Source organism: Xenopus tropicalis, chromosome 1, assembly GCF_000004195.4.
Source record: "Xenopus tropicalis strain Nigerian chromosome 1, UCB_Xtro_10.0, whole genome shotgun sequence".
Classification (NCBI taxonomy): Eukaryota; Metazoa; Chordata; class Amphibia; order Anura; family Pipidae; genus Xenopus; species Xenopus tropicalis.
This window is the reverse complement of record NC_030677.2, coordinates 98839285-98858087: the sequence shown is the minus strand read 5'-3', so window position 1 is coordinate 98858087 and position 18803 is coordinate 98839285. Positions and strand designations below refer to the sequence as shown.

At 38.0% G+C, this 18803-nt stretch overlaps 2 protein-coding genes across 2 annotated transcripts in view; one reads left to right on the top strand and one right to left on the bottom strand.

The window, feature by feature from the left end:
* The window catches only part of upf1 (UPF1 regulator of nonsense transcripts homolog), a 28098-nt gene extending 25991 nt beyond the window's left edge, over positions 1–2107 (top strand). The window contains exon 24 of the mRNA XM_002938826.5: positions 10–2107. The gene's annotated coding sequence lies outside the window, so the exon portion shown is untranslated. The remainder of the gene's footprint in view (positions 1–9) is intronic.
* Positions 2108–4975: 2868 nt separating this feature from the next.
* ap1m1 (adaptor related protein complex 1 subunit mu 1) lies at positions 4976–18636 on the bottom strand. Its single transcript, NM_203702.1, has 12 exons — positions 18362–18636; positions 14445–14601; positions 12757–12824; positions 11794–11924; positions 10628–10775; positions 9844–9970; positions 8334–8476; positions 7299–7370; positions 6955–7113; positions 6733–6858; positions 6553–6628; positions 4976–5311 (listed from the first exon to the last, which is right to left on the bottom strand). The coding sequence occupies exons 1-12, from the start codon at positions 18401–18403 to the stop codon at positions 5289–5291; spliced, it is 1272 nt and encodes a 423-aa protein (NP_989033.1). The 5' UTR covers positions 18404–18636; the 3' UTR covers positions 4976–5288.
* Positions 18637–18803: the final 167 nt, after the last annotated feature.

The following is an 18803-nucleotide window of genomic DNA, read 5'->3' as shown; positions in this document are numbered from 1 at the left end:
GATTTAAAGGTTGAAGACGAGCTAAGCCTGCGTGGAACTTAGTTCATCCACATTTTATTCTGAGTAATAAAAAAAAATAAACGGATACCTGTTTTCCACTGCTAAAACTGAAGCACCACTGTGAGAGCAACAGGAGAGAGAGGAACGAGAGAGGGACAAAAAACAAAAAATAACGAGAACGAGAAAGAAAGCGAGACCACTGCAAGCACACTGAGACGAGGAGAACGGCAGGAGAAGAGGCTGTACATCGGAGGAGCCAAGTGCACCTCAAAGGGATGGGTAGTAAACTGGGGAGAAGCACAACATCAAGTTGCCCTATTTAATGAGCGGCTGACTAAGCATTTGTTCCCTCTTGGGCAGGTGCAAGAGAGAAGCATATTTGCTCTTTTTCTCATTCAAATGAGTCCTTTGGCGCCATTTTATCGAAGCTGGAGGAAAACAATTCCTTATCTCAGAGTTGTTTTATCGTACGGACTCCAGTAGATGAGTCGTCTTTTTTGTTTTAATGCGATCAGCATCCCTTCTAGATTGTTAAACATGAAGCGTAGAATTACTGACACATGGAGAGGCCAACTTTGAGATGCAGGTTTGATTTTCAAACTGGCTTTGATTGTGAACAGGATGGTCAACTACACACCCTTCTACCGAAAGGTCCTGTAACTACCCGATGGTTTAAAGAAGTTTTCTAGATATATGGAAGTGCTGGATTTTTTTTGTTTTCTTAGTTTGAATCAGATTGCGGTGGACCTGAAAGTACTTCATAGCATCATGGTTTGTCAGTTAGGAATACTGCCACCTGCAGGGACTTTCAGTGTTAAGCAGCAGTAAATGACCTAATGACTAGCCTCTCTTTCCTAAAGCAGTGTAGCAGAGCAATGGAGTATACAAACTCCCATAAGGAGAGGGGTTTTTTCAGTGTTTTTCTGTACGCTTTGATTGGCTACTGTCTGGACTCTATGCCACGAAACAAACAAATCTTTGTTTAGACAAATTATATGCTTGAAAAAGGGATGGGATTCTTCTGCCCTTCGGCCCCCACTTATCAGGAAAGCAATGAAAGTTGGCCTGCAATGAGCTCCCCTACCAGCAATGGATGTAGTAGTGGAAACTGGGGATTATATAGGTTTGAAAGTCAAGTTTTTCTTAATAGCTTTTGCAACTGGTTGAAAAAATCAGAATGCAGGCAAAGTGGAAGGTGGCTCATAGTTAGTGTATGGTTGGAGGCATATTTTATGCTTTTCATGAGGTCCGAAGTCAATGTGGCCTTGCATGATTGGGCAAAAAATGCAGTCGCTGCTCCATTTAAATCCAGCGTCCATGTAGAGTTCTGCTCCAAAGGGACTAAGGGAAATTGACCCATTTCATAATTTCTATCTAGAACAGAAGAAATGCAAACCTCATCTTGCCCTATAAGTCTAAGTTCCATATGAGTTCATTTTGTTACATTGGGTCACCAACCACACACTTTTGTTCCTAAAATTAGCGTTATGCCCAATGTTTCTATTCATGCAGAACATTATACTTGTTATCTTGTTATAGTAAATATGCTGGAGTGTGTCCCTTTTTCTAAGACTTATTTCATATGCTGTTGGGCATCAAAGAAAGGCAGGGTTTGTTGAAATACCAAAACTCTTTATGCAGACATAACTAGACAAAACTTTTCCAGCTTTGCCCTGTATTGGCTACACTCTGTGCCAGGTATACATGTAACTCTGGCCACCTTCCTTCCTGAGAGATGGATTTTTTTTTATTTATTATCGTTGCCGAAGGGCTCTTTTAAAGCATTTTTTTCCCTTTATTCCCCCACCAGTTAGATTAAGTAGATGCATATTTAGCTTCTGTATCCTTTGTGCAAATGCTGATTATGAGTAATATAACATTCTCCAATCTATTTCTCTGTCTGGAATGCTTCTGCAATTTCTTTTTGTTTGTTTACTTAAAGCAGTTGATTGTATGTTTTAATACCCCATGAGCATATGTGATTTCAGTCTTTTCCCCCTCAGTCTTTTTTTTTTTTTTTTTTTCTCTCCCCATCATTTTGATTTGTCTGAACTTGTTTTAAACCTTCGTCATGAATAAAATGATTAATAAACAGCCCTTGCACTCACTTTGGCTCATGGATTTTCTCTACCTTTAAATGTAATTTTATTATATAAAATTTTATAAGTTTATAAAATACTAAGGGGACAGTGCAGTAAATCAAATTCTCATAAGGCTGCAGTAATATAAGTATGCAGTTACAGTATGTGTTCATACATTGGTTGATTAGTACATACCTTCATAGCTTGATAAAAATTATGTAATGAAACTTAAAATACACAAAATGGCACCTATACTTGTTCCCAGCACCGGCCAGTGCTGTTAGATGGGTGTTTGGTTTCTATAGCAGCATTGTGGCTAAGATGAAGGCCCCATGTAATAAACAAGTCTCAAAAAGCAGCAGCCCTAGTGTGACTGCTACCAGAGCTTGCTTAAGGAAAACATCATCATCATCATCATCTCTTGATAGGAAAAGGAATAGGTAAGGACAGCCTGTGGTCAGTCCAGGCTCACATAAAGCCCCAAACTACCTGATACAGTGTAGTTCTGTACTTCGTCTGTCTGTGGGTGCTACGCTGAGCTTGTCTATAGTTCTCTATTAGGTAGTCTTGCTTAGGTTAAGTTCATACTACCTAAACAACAGCAAGGTAGTTTATCAGCCATAGTTCTATAAATATATAGGACAGAAATAGAAATATATGTGCTTAGCTCACCCTAACTGACCTCCCGTCTGGACTTCCTGGTATATCTAGAATACCCCAGAAAGACAAGAGATTTGTAAAGAATGCTTTACAAATCTCGTGTTTAGTGGTCTCTGGGCCCTAAGGACCTGTCCCATAGTTTGGGAATCACTGGCTAAGAGGGTGCATGAGGTGGACGTTTAGGAATGCATTCCATCCTAATTGCAGTGAAAGTAACTTAAGGCTAGTGTTCTTAAAGGACGTTACCAATTACCAATTGGACCTCCAATTTTTTTTATTTCCAATATACATTCATTAATGGTTTGTCATCATTTATGGTTGTTTGTCCTGGTGGCTGTGACTGTTGAAACAATATAACACAAGGTAGCAGATTGACTGACCTGACTTGCTGGAGAAACTGGCTTTTGCAACATTTTTTTAAAAGGTCATAATTGCAGATCAGCAAATATTAAGAAAACCCATCAGTTAATAAAGCTTCTCCAACAGAATCCTGCAGTGAAATACATTTTCCAAAAATGGGGGTTTTTTTTGTATTAATTTTGAAATTTCACATGGGGCTAGCCATATTCTTCATCTCCCAGAGTGCTATATCCATGTGACTTGTGCTCTGATTAACTTCAGTCACACTTTACTACAGTGCTGCAAGTTGGAGTGATATCACCCCCCTCCCATCAGCCGATCAGCAGAACAATGGAAAGGTAGCAAGATAGCAGCTCCCAGTAGATGTCAGAATAGCACTCAATAGTAAAAAAAAAAAATCCAAGTCCAACATGGGAGTAGGGGGAAACAATAGGTTATCTGAATGGCTGCCTACACTAGAGTAAATTATTTGCTATGTAAACAGTGTAATTTAGAAATAAAAACCAAGACAGTAACCCTTTAAATATAATTCTAACAGAAAAGCATTGTGTGTCATGCAATATAGCAAGTACTTAATAGTACCGTATTGTATTATGGTAGCTGGGATATTTAGTTCTCTTTGCACATGGAGCCTATTATCTTTTCAGTTCCAGTACTTTTAATAAAACTATAAATGTGTGCTTGTGGCTTTGAACTGGCATTTGAGAAATATTATTGAAGAAAGGAATAATTGTACTTTTTTGCTCCTCTGCTTTATTAGGGTGCAGTAGATTGTCACTTTAAAAGCTGTCACCCTTGTAATAAGCCTGAACAAACCTAACTAGCTGTACCTAGGTTCCTTACAGTATTATTAGTATAATATTAGCAGAAGTTCACAGGAAGGTCCAAAAAAGTTAGGAGGGCAGTCTTAAGTCCAAAAAGAATGACATTTGTAGTCATGGATATTTTCAGAAGAGGATATGAAGGAAAACAGACTAAATCTCTATAAAAGTAAACTACCCAACGTAATTTTTTTTCAACAGGATTCAATCATGGCTTTCCAAATTTAGAAACCTCATATCAGAGCTATTTTAATACATCTACAAAAGGGACCCACTATTGGAGCAAATGTTCCTGGGCTGGTATCTTAAAGGACATGTAAACCCCACACACATAAATGTAATCAGTGAACAGCCTCTTTGAAATCTTTTAATACCTGCCACTCTGGTTGTCCAGAGGTTAATAGTAAGTCTGCAACATTCCCATAATCACTTAGATTTCCTTCTCCTCCTGTAACCCACTCGCCCCCCCCCCTGGAATTTGCTTTGATTCCTGGCTTGCCAGACATGCTCAGTTGTTCTAAGTTCAGATTTCGAAACAAGCCCTCCAGTCTAACTCAGCTCTAGCTGTCTGCTTCAATTTTTTCTCCCAACTTCCTTTCCTGAGCTCAGCTCAACCAAAGCAGAACTTTTATCAGACAGTTCTGCCTGTGTGAGTCTGTTTTCTTGATGCTAAATAAGAGTCTGTGTGTATGCTGTTTGCAGATTTAAATGTATCAGAGGGAGAGCTTTATAAAACAGTTCATTGTGTTTGAAGGTAACTTAGCTACACAAAGCCATATTGGAGGCTAAACAATCCTATTGGGTTTATTCAATGTTTAAATGATTTTTAGCAGACAGGTTTAGTGAGGCAAATTATAGAAAGATCCCTTATCTGGATATCCCCAGATCCCAAGCCTTCCAAATAAAAGATCCTGTAATAGCAGAAGGGAAGCCTTTTACCACAGTCAAACAATAATCTTCCAGAACCCTTTTCCTTCTGTACAACACATACTTGATTTGATTCCCTCTTTTTTTAGTCGGAAGTTTATTACTTTGAATAAAACGCAAACAAAGTATATAAAGAACATTTAATGAACTTGATGTGTCTTACAGGTCTTTCTGGTAGGATCACTGCAATAAATTCCGGCTGGGCCTGGGAATGGCGCAAGAGACAACAAACACATTTACAGAAAGCAGCGCGAGTCCAACAGATGCTGCTACCAGATGCTTCATTTTTTTCTGTAATGTATATGCTCTGCGGACATGGGCAGGATCCAGATCCTTTGCATTTGGCGGTTTAGTATTCCACAGAACTAAATCAGATCCCGATATAATCACAGTTTAAACTATATATTTATATATATGGCTATGCATTGACCAAATCTTTTTACTGAGTTCGAAGTTGATAATCTAGAAAAAGAATAAGAAGTGATTAGGAATTAGATTTAATATGAAAATAAAACAAATTCTAAACACTGATAGAGCCAGGAAACAGCTGCTTCTTTTGTGCACTTGGTGCAAATTTTTAAGCAGGTGTCACCCACATTTGGAACCATAAGTTGCAAACAAAGTATGGTCTCATTGCTTGTCCCTATAAGACTGAACTCCTGTTAATTACAATTACCTGGTTATTTGAAGGATTTCAGTCCAGACATATCCAGGATAAAATGAAAAAACAGCAGCACTCCGGAAATGTTGTAGAAAAAAGTGACTTTACTCAAGTGCACACAGCTGTGTGCACTTGAGTAAAGTCACTTTTTTCTACAACATTTCCGGAGTGCTGCTGTTTTTTCATTTTATCCTGGATATTGTTTTACCCTGGCTGAGGGTTCAGCTTGCACCTGGGGCTACAACTAGCCGGTTTGTCCATTGTGTAGCACACCTTAATCAATCAGTCCAGACATATGCCACAGACTGCACTGGCTTCTGTGATACCATGAGATGCACAGATTAATTACTAACTGTACATGAAACATTTAAATAAAAGTACAGTTTCCCAGAATTAAGCAAAGTCAGTTCTATTGATTTAAAAGACAAAATCAAGATACTCCATGGATGACTATGAGGTCAAATCCATACGTTGCATGAACAAATATGCATTGTATGGCACCAAGGCAATTAGCAGTATAGTATATTGCCTTACTTGCCGGTATATGGTGTGCCACTCCCTTAGAGTAGTTGTTTTTCAGCAGCTAAAGCTAAATGTGTGCTGTGTATTAGTAGAAAAATAAGATGGGAGCTTTAGGGGATGCCTTTGGTTGCTTTTGTACCTCTGTACAGACATAAGTGATGCTAAAAAATAAACAATACATTTCTGGCTTATCCTTTATGGCTTTATGTATCCTCTGACAACAGAGAAATATCATTGCCCTACATGATGGCAAACAATAACTGTGAAACTAATTTATAGCAGGCTTTTGGCACAACACCTTAAAGGTTTTACTTACCATTACCAAAACCCTTTAGCTACATTGCCTGATACAGCAACATATCAATTTGCAGCAACACGGTTTCTGCATCTGCACAAATTCACTGCAGCAATAAAGCTATGATTTTAGGGTATTTTGCCCTCATTAACTATGCATTGTCACTGTGTTAAACTAATATAATGGCTCTTTCACAGATAAAAAGTGAATCAAAATGGACTTTACCTCCATTCTGGGTGATATACCGCACCCATGGTAAGGCCTGGTACCCACTTTTTTCAATGATTTTCAAGTACCTAACCTAGATTTTTATAAAACATTTAAAAAAGGGTTATTTCAAAATTTAAATAATACATAATAACATGCAAAGAAATAGATGCATGATGATTTTATACACATTCCCACCTGAATTCCAGAAGTTGTAAAATAGGGTATCTCAAACTTCACACTGATTGGAGGTTTTCCTTCTTTGTCTTCTGCCTCCACGCTTGGGAGACCGAAGTGAGCTCTCATGAGATACTCCTTGCCGCCCTGTAAGCATGCAAACATGCCAACAAACACAGGACATTAGCTTTTTTTTCAACATCTGGTTAACTTTATGTCTATTTAGGAGCTTTTGAGTCTTACCGGGAAGGACTTTATAGACCACACAATTTCGCTATTTTCTGGAACCCATTTGACACTTCCTACTGTGGTCTTGAACTTGGGAGAATCGGCATCATTTGGCACAGGAATGTGAATCTCAACATTGTTTGCAGTAGATCTGCGCTTGAACTGACTTTTGGCCTACAGAAAATAGTTACATTATTGCATGTCATGTGTGCGTGTATGTGTACACGAGTGCTTGCATTACCAAGCCAATGCTGCTGTGTAGATTTCAAAAAAGCCTAAACTGCTCATCCTTGTAGCTCTCTAGCTGTAGGGGGATGTAGACACTAGTTGTTCTGCATTAGAGGTCAGATGTTACAAACCTTTATCATGTATTCAATACGACTGTGGGAATGTTTTTCTATTACAGATTCAATCCAGATTAGAGGCTTAACCTAGAAGCAAGAACACATTTCAATTAATTAAATACACAATGCAAAAAGTAGCAAAACAACAAAACACATATTTACAATAAATCTAACACTGAATCATTTAATAAGATAAAAGGAAATTACATTCTCCAATTTTACAACAATCAATGAAACCATTGAGCATGCCGGGACACCGGGAGACTAAGTGATTTATCCATGGTCAGAAGGTGCTACCGCATAGAACAGCGACAAGTGAGCTTGAAGCATGAACTGCGACTAGCATGAGATCCCCAATCAAAAGCCTATTACTCTAGGCCAATTACTCTAAAATACAGGTATTTTTTTTTTAATAATAGCTCTCTGCAGCTACACTGTTACACGGCTTATAATGGAAAAAAAATAATCACAACTAAAATATATGCCCTAGCTTAGCCTCTGACATGTGCAGGTAAGAAAAGAAAGACCAGACAAAACAATATTAAGGTCACACAAGCACAAATTACAGCACTTGATCAATCCTGTACTCATGTACTTTACTCATAACTTACTCATTTTCTATTGTAAATGGGCTGAGAAGGAACTGTAATGGTGGGAAATTACTGGCATGCTACTAGATAATTTCTGAGCTCATTGATCAAATTTTCTTGCATACAGGATCAACAAGAGGATACTGGAGCTATGAAACATACTGCAGTTCAACTAAGGAATGACAGTAACAGTTCTTGTAGTAAGCTTGAAGCATGAACTGTAATTGCTTAAGCAAGAGGGTAGACAATCCAGCAGTGACATTACCAAAAATGGGGGCCTGGGCAGATAGATAGAAGATACAGCGGTACATTCAAATATAGCCCACCAAACAATAGCAACCATTCGTAACGTGTTTATTTAAAGATATATATTTATATATAGCAGGCTTAAAGTAAAAGGCACTGCTGATACAGGTATCTCTTTGAATAAGAAAATATAGCTTTATTTTGAGACACTCACATGTGTGTTCAAACGGTAAGACATGAGCTCAAACTCCCCATCTGGAGGAATGAAGGAAATTGTCCTGTCATTTTCAAATCTTGACAGGCGTACACACTGGTGGAACTTGACATCCTCCAGTTCTACAGACTTGCTCTTTCCACCTGACAGAATAACAAAAGTCCCATGAGTGTTTTGTGTTCTACATGCTTATATGTGTATGTACATTATTTATTATAACATGCAAGTTTTAGTGAGTCAGGTGACAGAAATTACATAACTAAGCATCAATTATAACTGATGACATAACAGGATATAATTTGCAGTATCTTCATAGCTCATGTATTATATAGTGGATAAGGTACCCCCTACTGTAATTTATAAAGATATTATGTTACCGAGGAGTTATGTGGCCATATAAAAGCAAGAGGCCGCAGGCCAAGTGCTTTAATACAGGTCACATAACCCAGAGGTGACTAATCTACTAATCTACAGTTTTGTGCAGCATGTCAGTTGATACTCTGCTGCAGTACTCAATCATGTTAAGCTAATGGAAAAAAAAAAACTATTAGTATTAATATGACGCATTTATTTTTATACAAAAACCAGCATTTTTTAAACTTTGTTTTAAATAAATAAGTGAGAGGGAGCAGCATAAGGAACAGGACCAGAAAGGGAGGGGCATGGAGGGAACTGCACAAGCATCATGACCGGAGAGGGAGGGGCAGAAGGCGCCAGAGAGAAAGGGCGGGGGTGGAATACCGGGAAGGGAGCAGTGCAAGAAACAGGACTGGAGAGGGAGGGGCGGGATACTGGAGAGGGAGTGGCACAAGAAACAGGACCGGAGAGGGAGGGGTGGGGGAGCAGCACAAGGGCGGAAAGACGGATGAACGCTTGAAAGGAAGTCAGGCAGGAGATGCCAGTGACAGCGCCTTGTATAGGGAGGAAGTGCGGGAAGGCGGGAGGGGGACTGGGTGGTAAATTAACTGCTTGGAGAGAGCAGCAGTCGAACGTGCTAGTTGTTATAAACGGCGTGTTCTGATGTCAGTACCTGCTGTTTATAAGGATATCATTTACAGTTTGACCCATAGGGAAATGGCCAAACTGTAGATTATATACATATACACACATGCCAGCAACAAAAGAGCATGCAAAAAATGTACATGTTATATTCATTTAGTGCTGGTAAATATGTACCAAACGTAGCCCAAGCATTAAGGTAAACCTTTACTCAGTAAGAACCACTACAAATAGTGTAATTCACGTACTGCTAAATGTAAAAATATATTTCCTGCTATAGTGTAATAATATATTTCTTAAAACTTTAAAACTAAACAACCCAGCTAGCATTGACGATTGATTCTTGCTATAGAATATGTAGCTTTCTAAGCAAAGCAAGTTGTATAGTTGTGTTATACATGCTGAAAAGAGTATTCCAATAATATCTGTACAATGAAATGCAATGGCAGTACAACCATGAATAATCTAAATCTACCAGGTATGAACAAGAAGATAGAAAAACAAAACTTACGTCCAGTATTTTCAAAGAGAACCTTATCATTTAATCCAAGACGAAGCTCAGGCATTCCTGAAAGAAACACTCGCATTTTGATTGACCCTACTATCTCACTGCGTAACACGTTTCCATTTGCACTCACCTAGGAGAGAAAACAAGAGCTATTTTCTTACAAGTTCTTCCAAAATCTATTTTCCAATCTTAATTACTACTGGGCTTATTTATCAGAGATATATATATATATATATATATATATATATATATATATATATATATATATATATATATATAAACTTCCAAGTAAATGCCGGCACTCACGTATAGATAAGTTGCTGTTGCCTGGGTGCAGGTCCAAATAATGTTGAAGGTGCTTGAGAGAGGGTCAGCACTCACAGGACTTATACAAACATATTATTTTATTAAAGAGGAGGGGAGTGTTGTAAGAAGAAGGGGAGATGCCACACAGTGGTGAAAATGGCCTTGTCCCAACTTTTTTGGGATTTGTTGACACCATGAAATTCTGAATCAACATATTTTTCCCTTAAAATGGTACATTTTCTCAGTTTAAACTTTTGTTCCGTGATTTATATTCTATTCTGAATAAAATATTAGAAGTTGGCACCTCCACATCATTGCATTCAGTTTTTATTCACAATTTGTTTAACTTTTTTGGAATCTGGTTTGTATATATAATTGGATTCTAACAATTACCAGGAAAGTTTTTTTCCTATCATTATTCTATGCTTTAGTTAGGCACTGTGAGGTACAAAAAAGTTGTAAAACGTATAACTGCATTTACCAAAAGGTTGACAGATTCTATGACATCCAGGAAAACTTCATTCTTCCTATATTTAATTCCTTCCGATCTCCAAGATACAGCATTTGTTACTGTGGCAGGAGGACGGGGTGCTCCAGTTTCTAATTTATGACCTTCTTGAGTAATATACCTAGAAACATATGTATATATGTCAGAGGGATACATTTTTTTTTTTTAAACTATTTGAAAGATTTGCAGCACATTGAAATATAAGTTATTCTCAAGAAGTCATTTAATTTGACCCCCGATGCAAATGCAAGAGCACTTAGGAGCACAAATGCATGCCCTTACTACTCAATCAAAAAGCACTTACCTCTGGGATCTAGTTACCCTCTGCATCTAGCACTGGATTGCAAATCTAACACTAGGGCACATAGGAGTCCTGTCCTTCCTGCCAGACATTATTGTCAACTTATGGGTCAGATAGGTGACAGGAAGGGGGTGCCTAATTGCCCCTCATGAATACAGCCCTGTTCCCATGAACATCCCATTCACATTGTTTTGCAGGAGTTTCTCAAGATTCAGGGCGCAACGTGCAAAAACACTTTTTTTGCTCTTACCTGCAGTTAATAAATGATCTCTTGTGTATATAGTAAAACATTGGGGGCAATCGACATGTCATTACATGCGTCACTTACACAGTCAAGCATGCAAAATAAGTGTAATCCAAAAATAAGACTTATAATACAAAAGTAAGAGCTGCCTTTTCTGCAGTTAATAATTTCACAAGTCCCTGTTTCTTTGTTGGCAAAAATAAATAAATAACAAAACCATTGCACATCTACTTTATAGCTAGGATCTTAGAATCAGAATATTTTCAGAAATAATCATAATGACTTTGTGTGGCAAACAGCCAAAGTGATTGGAAAAGCAGGAAATAAACAGGATCTGTGTTGTTTTTTCACTTCCCAATGTGCCAATACACTATACAATTGGCAGATTCATTTCTCAAAGGGGCCAATCAACAAAGTGACCAATATACAAAGTAATCTGATATTAGTGGGGACTGTAAGACCGCCATACATGTACTGAAAGTCACACAAAATTATGTATGAAACTGACCACCTTAAATGTTGTTTAGATGAAAAACCCTTTAAAGAAAGAAGGGACAGAAAAATGAAGTAAGCATGACTTCACCAGACACTTACTCTTGTAAGATTTTGCTGTCTGTGGTTTGAGGATAGCCAAAATCCATTAGCTCATCTAATAACTCATATATAATTACAAAATTATCACGGATACTTTCTTCTTCTAGCTCTTTAAAGTACTCAGAAAATACCTAGAAAATACAAACAAACAATGCAATTCAGTATGCCTCTTCCTTCTGCTTTAAACACAAAAAGTTCAATAGGTTTCAGACCAAATGTATGTCAAATGCAAAATATATGGACAAGTTATTGTAACTAACTGAATACAGCACATTATGCAAAACACTAAGTTAGGATATGACTATGCATAAAATAAAGAACAAAAAGCAATTAGCTATTGAGAATCAGACCTTTTTATTAGATCTAAAATTTCAGATTTTTTTTTCTCATTTCTCCTTCCATTATTGGTCCTAAGATGTAGCTGCTAATCTGCCATGTTGATATGATTATCTTCAAATTTGGAACAAATTGCTTAACAGGAAATTAGACTGAAATCTGTAAACCAGCTTTATTCTTCATTCATATATAAGCATATCTACAATATGGAGAACAGACCAAGCAGCTCCTAGTAGACACAGTAGGGAACACACTGGTATGGAATTTAAACTGTCTGAAAAACAGGTCACTACTCCAATGGTTTGAGTCTTACAAAGAATCTGCTGTGTGACCACACAAATTCCAGTCAGATCTTTAGAAACAGTAACATATCATGGTACTAATGGGAATGACTAATTAATTTAGTGGCCTCTTAACTCTCAGCAGACAAAGTTCTAATGATGTAGTTCATTTTATGTATTGTCCACGAGTATCAGAAGTCAAATGTTCTTATTAATGATAGTATAGTGTTTTTGGATTTGTTTGTATTACTAGCACCATTTAACTAGAGTGACTGCCTGAACCTTTTTTCCTTTTGCAGAATGTGTGAAAGAGACTGATACATATTTATTTACTCAAAATACTCACCTGGACTACTTTGTACAGAAAGGAGAATACCAACGATACACAGGCATTCTTTTTAGACGTTGCAACAACTAAATACTGTCAAGGTGAATATAACACAAAAATACAGATATACAAATGTTTCAGGTTGCAAACATAATGCATAATGGAGTGATATATATAACCAAACAGTGTTAATGAACATTTTAATATAGTAATCAGTAATATTGGGAAATGTTGTGTATGTGTGAAAGGGGGTAATTTGTTATTTTTTTATTATTACTATTTATGAAGGAGATCCCAAGCATGAGTGAAGCATTTCCTAATACAAAGTCATTTACTCAAGTGGCTCACCAGCCTCAAAACTACTGCTATAAATGGTTAAAAGGAACCTATATCCATGACACTTGCTTAATATGAACATGTGTGTTACCCAAAGTTTAGGCACTGTGCAAACTGAGCAAGTGTCCTGGCTTGTGGAACACGGTTCATAATTATGCCCCATAATGGCTGACTGCACATCTTTAAAGTAGTACTTTTTTTATCAATCTGAAATTTGGACTCGGTCAGCCATAGCTGCTCTTGGGGAAACAAATATTTAGCGATAAGTGCCCTTTTTGATGTCCCTATTTTGTTATCTAGAGGGTCGTACCTGATCTGAAATCACCTTTCTGCCACAAAGTGCAGTTCAGCAACTTAAGTCTGTACATCTGTACGGAAAAATAATTTGCTAGCTCTGTAAGATACTCACAAACTCACAAACCACTAGAAAAGCAAAATCCGCTAATAGATATGCTCCTTAAATGTTAGAGGTCAAACAATTCATTTTAGAGGCTGCTAGGTTTTATGCAGGAGAAATCATGTTAGATTATACTAAATTATTTACTCCGTTATCAAAGTCTGCAAAATATAAAATTATAATTCTGAGCCTTTAAAGGAGAATGAAAGATAAAATTCTTGGGGGTTCCAATTTGTTAGGCACCCCTCTAGTGACTATAGTAATCTCCAACCCCAGAGGCCAGCGTTCCTCTTGTTTAAAAACTCACTGGCTCAAGGTACTTTCACGCACTTTATGCTAGTGCTGTTTTCTTCAGTGCATCCTGCATGTGCAGTACAGAAATCTACGAATAAAGTCTGTACTGTGCAGGCACCTGCCCAGGGGATACTGGGAGCCCTTTAGAAGATGATGACATTCAGTATGTTACTCATATTCAGATTATATATATATACTCTAGAACATCTTAAAATGAATTGCAATTCAAATACAGTTAATGTATTTGAATACCTGCATTTAGTGTATCCTTAGGATACACAGATTTACAGGCTTGCTTACTATTGGGAAATAGAGCAGTTTAAATTTCCACCTGTCACACTGGTGCAAGTAGTGCTAATTGAAACAAAATGGCTATACTGCTATAAAGCCCTACTGCTCGGACCATGAATCCTGGATTGACAATAGAACTTAAAAAAAAAAAAGTAGTAACAGCAAGTCACCAGAGCCATTATACAGTCATCTATAGTGTGTGCAAAACAGTTCTGGTTTATTACCATGATATGTTTTAGACCACTCATTCGTCAAAACATTTTGTAGGAATAAACATTCTGATTGTGACTGAAGTAATTTAACTACTGAATTGGACCACTGTCAAAAAGATTTAGATTAAGAAAGAAAAACTCAAACAGACATAAAAACTACAAAACAGATAGGATACGGTATAGATTGTTGTGTTTAATCCACATGAACCGGACACCTCCATGCGCCAGAATTGGTGAAAGTGCTCCTTCTTCTTCTTTCTCCATCAAAATTGGCATGAAGTGCTCCACTTCTGACATGTCCACATCACCGCGGTAATTCCGGCAAATAAGGACCTTTAAAACAAACGGCAATAATGAGCAGGGCTCTCTTTACCTTCTGTATTGATCAGTATTTCTATTTATGCATAAATCCATCTATTGTACAGCACTGCAAAATAAGTTTATATAAAATAATAAAATTGTCATCATATTACAGAGGGAGTTACATACTACACCTGTGAATCTGCCCTTCTTAACAGCATGTGCTTTGGATTACTATATGTTCTAAACAACATTGCTTCCTTCTTTATATCATAATACAGAACCTTATTTTCTCTACACACTGCAAGTTTCACATTTCATGCATCCTGATATAGTCTAAATAAACAGAAGATTGGTTGTTCCTATAAATTCTCTGAGTGCACTGGTTTCAAACTCTGTTTACTGGCATGAGTGCATGGCACACAGGGAACATTTACTGCAACTTGTATACAATACATTGGTGGCCAAAACCTCACCAGTTTACAAAAACTGCTGATATATATGGAACACATTTTTTTTAATCTTACTTTCTATTTTGATCCAGTAACAGCGAACTGTATTTGAAATAAATTAGCTGGAAAAACTAGCCAAAACCCAACCTTCAGTGTATGAACAGAAAAAATATTTCAGCTGAGTGTGTTTGTTTAAACGTAAAATATCAACTATCACAGTATAACAGAAATCTCACTGCCAGCTGCCTTTGAACACACAGCTCCCATGGAAGGTTTCAGCCTTAGTAAGCAGTACAGAGCATCATTTTCTGCTTGCCTGTGAAAGCACAAAGCCACACAGCTTGGTGCTACCAATAAGAAAGCCATGACTGGGAACAGATTTTTTTGTGCTTTAATGAAATGGGCTCAGAACTGCTGCAAAGCAACCTCAAACCTGCCCAATGCCTTGCATTGTAAACAACTGAAATAGTGCAACATTTTTGGCATTACACTGAAATGCTTGAAAGTTAGAAAAATGCAGAAAACATTGTGAAAGTTGCTTAACTGGAATTGTCACGGAGAGGTTATACTTTTACATGACTGAAGCGCATCAATAATTATAAAGGAAAGCACAAAACAGCCATGCATGGGAACTGCTTAAAAGAAAATAATAATTACCATGGCAACAAAACAGCCATTGAGTTTGGGTCTACATAGTGCTCTATGCACTAGCCTAGCTCACTGAATGTTAAAGGGTAGCTCACCTTTTATTTTTTTTTTTATAGTTTTTTTTATTATTTGCCTATATTTCCTGCCTCTTTCCAGCTTAAAATAGGGTCATTTACTGCAACATCCCCTGTGAGTCTACAATTTTAGTTACTTTTTATTACTTATCTTTCTCTTCGGGCCCTTAACTATTCATCTTCAGGTCTCTTACTGAAATCATTGCCTGGTTGTTAGGGTAAACTAGAACCTAACAAACAGACAGCTGCTGTAATTCCTATCTGGAAAGCTGCTTGACCAAAAAATAAAAATAAAGGCACTCAGCAAATTATCTTAGAACATCACTGCATCATATGAAAGGGTCATTTAAACGTGACCTACTCATTTAAAGAAGTAGTAAGCCTGACATAGAAGAAGCTTTCTGGGAATGTACAGAGAAGCAGAAGCCAGTGTGCAGCAGCAGTTTTTTTTCAGTTCCCATACATAACTTGCCTGACTTACTGTGCATTCCCAGAAAGCTGCCCTCTTCCACTATAGAGAGCTGAACAGGAAGAGAGGCAGGGCTTCATGCTGTACCAGGAAGAAGAGGAAAAGAGCTGGAGATTTCAACTTATAAATCAGAAACCAGATCAGACTGAATGCAGGGACTAAGGTAAGTTATTCTGGGGGTTGTTTAGAGTCATTTTAAGACAGAAAAAAAGGTTTACCAGAAGCTTTATCAGAAATGTCTATGTAAATACAGCAATAAACACTCACAGAAACACTATACTGACTTATCTGTAAAAAGATTAGCTGTGTCTGTTTTCCTCTGCCAGAGACACACAGCTTTCAGCTCTCTCCTCTCTGCTGCTCCCCTGCTCCCCTCCTCCCTCAAGAATGCTAAGAACTCACCCCCCCCTTAGGAATGTGGATCTGAGCCAATCAACAGGAAGCTGACTCATAGTCTTACTAACTGAGCATGTTCACTTGGTCTGGGTGTCTGTGCAGGAGTGAGGCATTATGGGAACTTTACACAGCTCAGTGTTTTTTCTTCCTGTTTAGCTTCTGATCATCTGAACAGGTGAAATATGGGGAGACTTAGGGGCACTATTGAGAGAACTGAAGGTATGCCTGCAGCTTGAGATTAACTCTTTATTAGCCTTTCCTTCTCCTTTAAGACAAACCCAGTTGCAGTTATTTGTATAATACAAATATCAGTGTACCATCCATAACAGAAAGATAGCATATACAAGTATTTTTAAGTGGTTTATAATAAACAAAAATAAAACATTTGAAAAAGGTAGGCAATAAATATGTAAACTGTGGATTTATAGAACACATTCCTGTCAGTCCTGTTCAAAAAACCACAACAAGCTTTAATCCATTTTCTAAAAAATAAATCTGTTCAAACAGGTCCCAGTACCATTTAGATGAAACACAGCAAATGTGGATATAAAGTAGTCTTTGGATCCAAGGTTATAGGTTGTAATTTCTGGGAATGTCTAGGCACCTCCCCCCATCATTTTTTTTACTTTTTTGTGCTCTACGGGCTAAACTTCACTATATCTGATCCAAAATTAAATTAGAACTGATGGAGATCAGATTTTGTAAGATCCAACAAACTCTTGTGCTGTTAAGTCAGACAGAATCTGACCCACAAAAACTGATCATAAGCACTCCTGGAGTTTACCCTAACAGCTTGGATTTGGTTAATAATAACCAAGAGAAAAATATGTTGAGTGATAAAAATGCTTAACCCAAAATGCTGAACCTGGAGTATTGCAGGGATGTGTTTCACAGACACAAAGTAGTTAGATAAACATAAATCAGGTAAGATCTAGGGAGAATGCTACTTTCTGTCATAGGTACAGCAGAAAGCCAATCTTTAAGGCCACTTGGGGTAAGAGTTGCTCTCCTACACTATGGCTGTGCGACTGATAATTTTTTCCTATATCTGGATCTGGATCCCCACGAGGCTCTTGTTAAGCTTAAAATGTCTGAAAACCAATGATCTGAGGAAGTGATAGTGATGTACACATAGATATTTAATGAACAGATCTGTGCCAGGGTTTTCTGTACTACTGATTTATAATAAAAACTGCTCAGACAGATCCCATGGCTATTTCACTAATGAGTAACATTTCAGGCAATCCTTAGCTTCTGACCTTCACACAGTCCTTTCACATGTAGGTAAGGTTTGGCACACAAGTAAATCGCACACAGGGGCACCTGCTGCTGCGCTCACACAGTGTTATTAACTCCGGCTCAGTAACATAGAAGTGGCAGCTGCCGGCCAAACGAGCAGCAGGCAGAGCATCTCATACAGGGAGTGGAACGTATTGGGTGGTGGCGATGTACAATACGAATACCACATTTATAAGGTTTGGTCAGACATGCATCTAATCGGAAGAGAAATCATGCCACTCTGAGAAGGGCCTGGCTAGCTACAATCGAATTCAGCGACCTTCAATGATGAAACACATACACAATCTGTCATATTCAAAGAAATAATGCTGTATTGTCCTAATATTGCTTCATTTCATCCGCCTTGCTCATACAGATCAGAAACGTTCTATTCGGCACCCTAACACTACAACATGGCCCTGCCAGCCCCGCTCTTGGTGACCAGCCCTGCCCGCATTCATTATCCGAACGCTCACCTTCCCTTTCAGGTCTAGCACATATACTGCGCTAGCCGACATCCTTACGGCCGAAGATAGTCCTGCAAAGGCAAGCCAAGCTGCTGCCCACTAGCCCAAAGCTTCGTTATCCTCAGTCCTCTCACAATACCATCCCCGTTATCCACCTCGATAGCGGTCCGCTCAGAGAGGAAACGCAATGTAACTTCCGGTTAGCCCTGTCATAGAGACTTAACATTCCCTTACTAAGATGGCGGATTTAGTCAAAAAGCGGGTCCTTCCATAGTCGATATTTGTGAACGGTCTAAACATGTCTCCACACAAAAAATGTGTGAGACGTCTTATAGAAAGGCCATTAATTGTTTTACGGCTGACAGATTGAAACAATTCCTTGCGTTACTATTTATTCTTGGCCATATTGATTCACGCGAATCAGATTGCACGGACGTTCTACTACATTTGG

What these genes read in the sequence shown, in the direction of transcription:
- ap1m1 (NM_203702.1), bottom strand. Translation starts at nt 18,403, where the DNA reads ATGTCGGCTAGCGCAGTATATGTGCTAGACCTGAAAGGGAAG. An exon ending in TAGAATCTGTCAACCTTTTG is followed by an intron (nt 9,971 to 10,627) that starts GTAAATGCAGTT and finishes TTTCTCTCCTAG; the next exon opens with GTGAGTGCAAATGGAAACGT. An exon ending in GGTCTATAAAGTCCTTCCCG is followed by an intron (nt 6,859 to 6,954) that starts GTAAGACTCAAA and finishes GCATGCTTACAG; the next exon opens with GGCGGCAAGGAGTATCTCAT.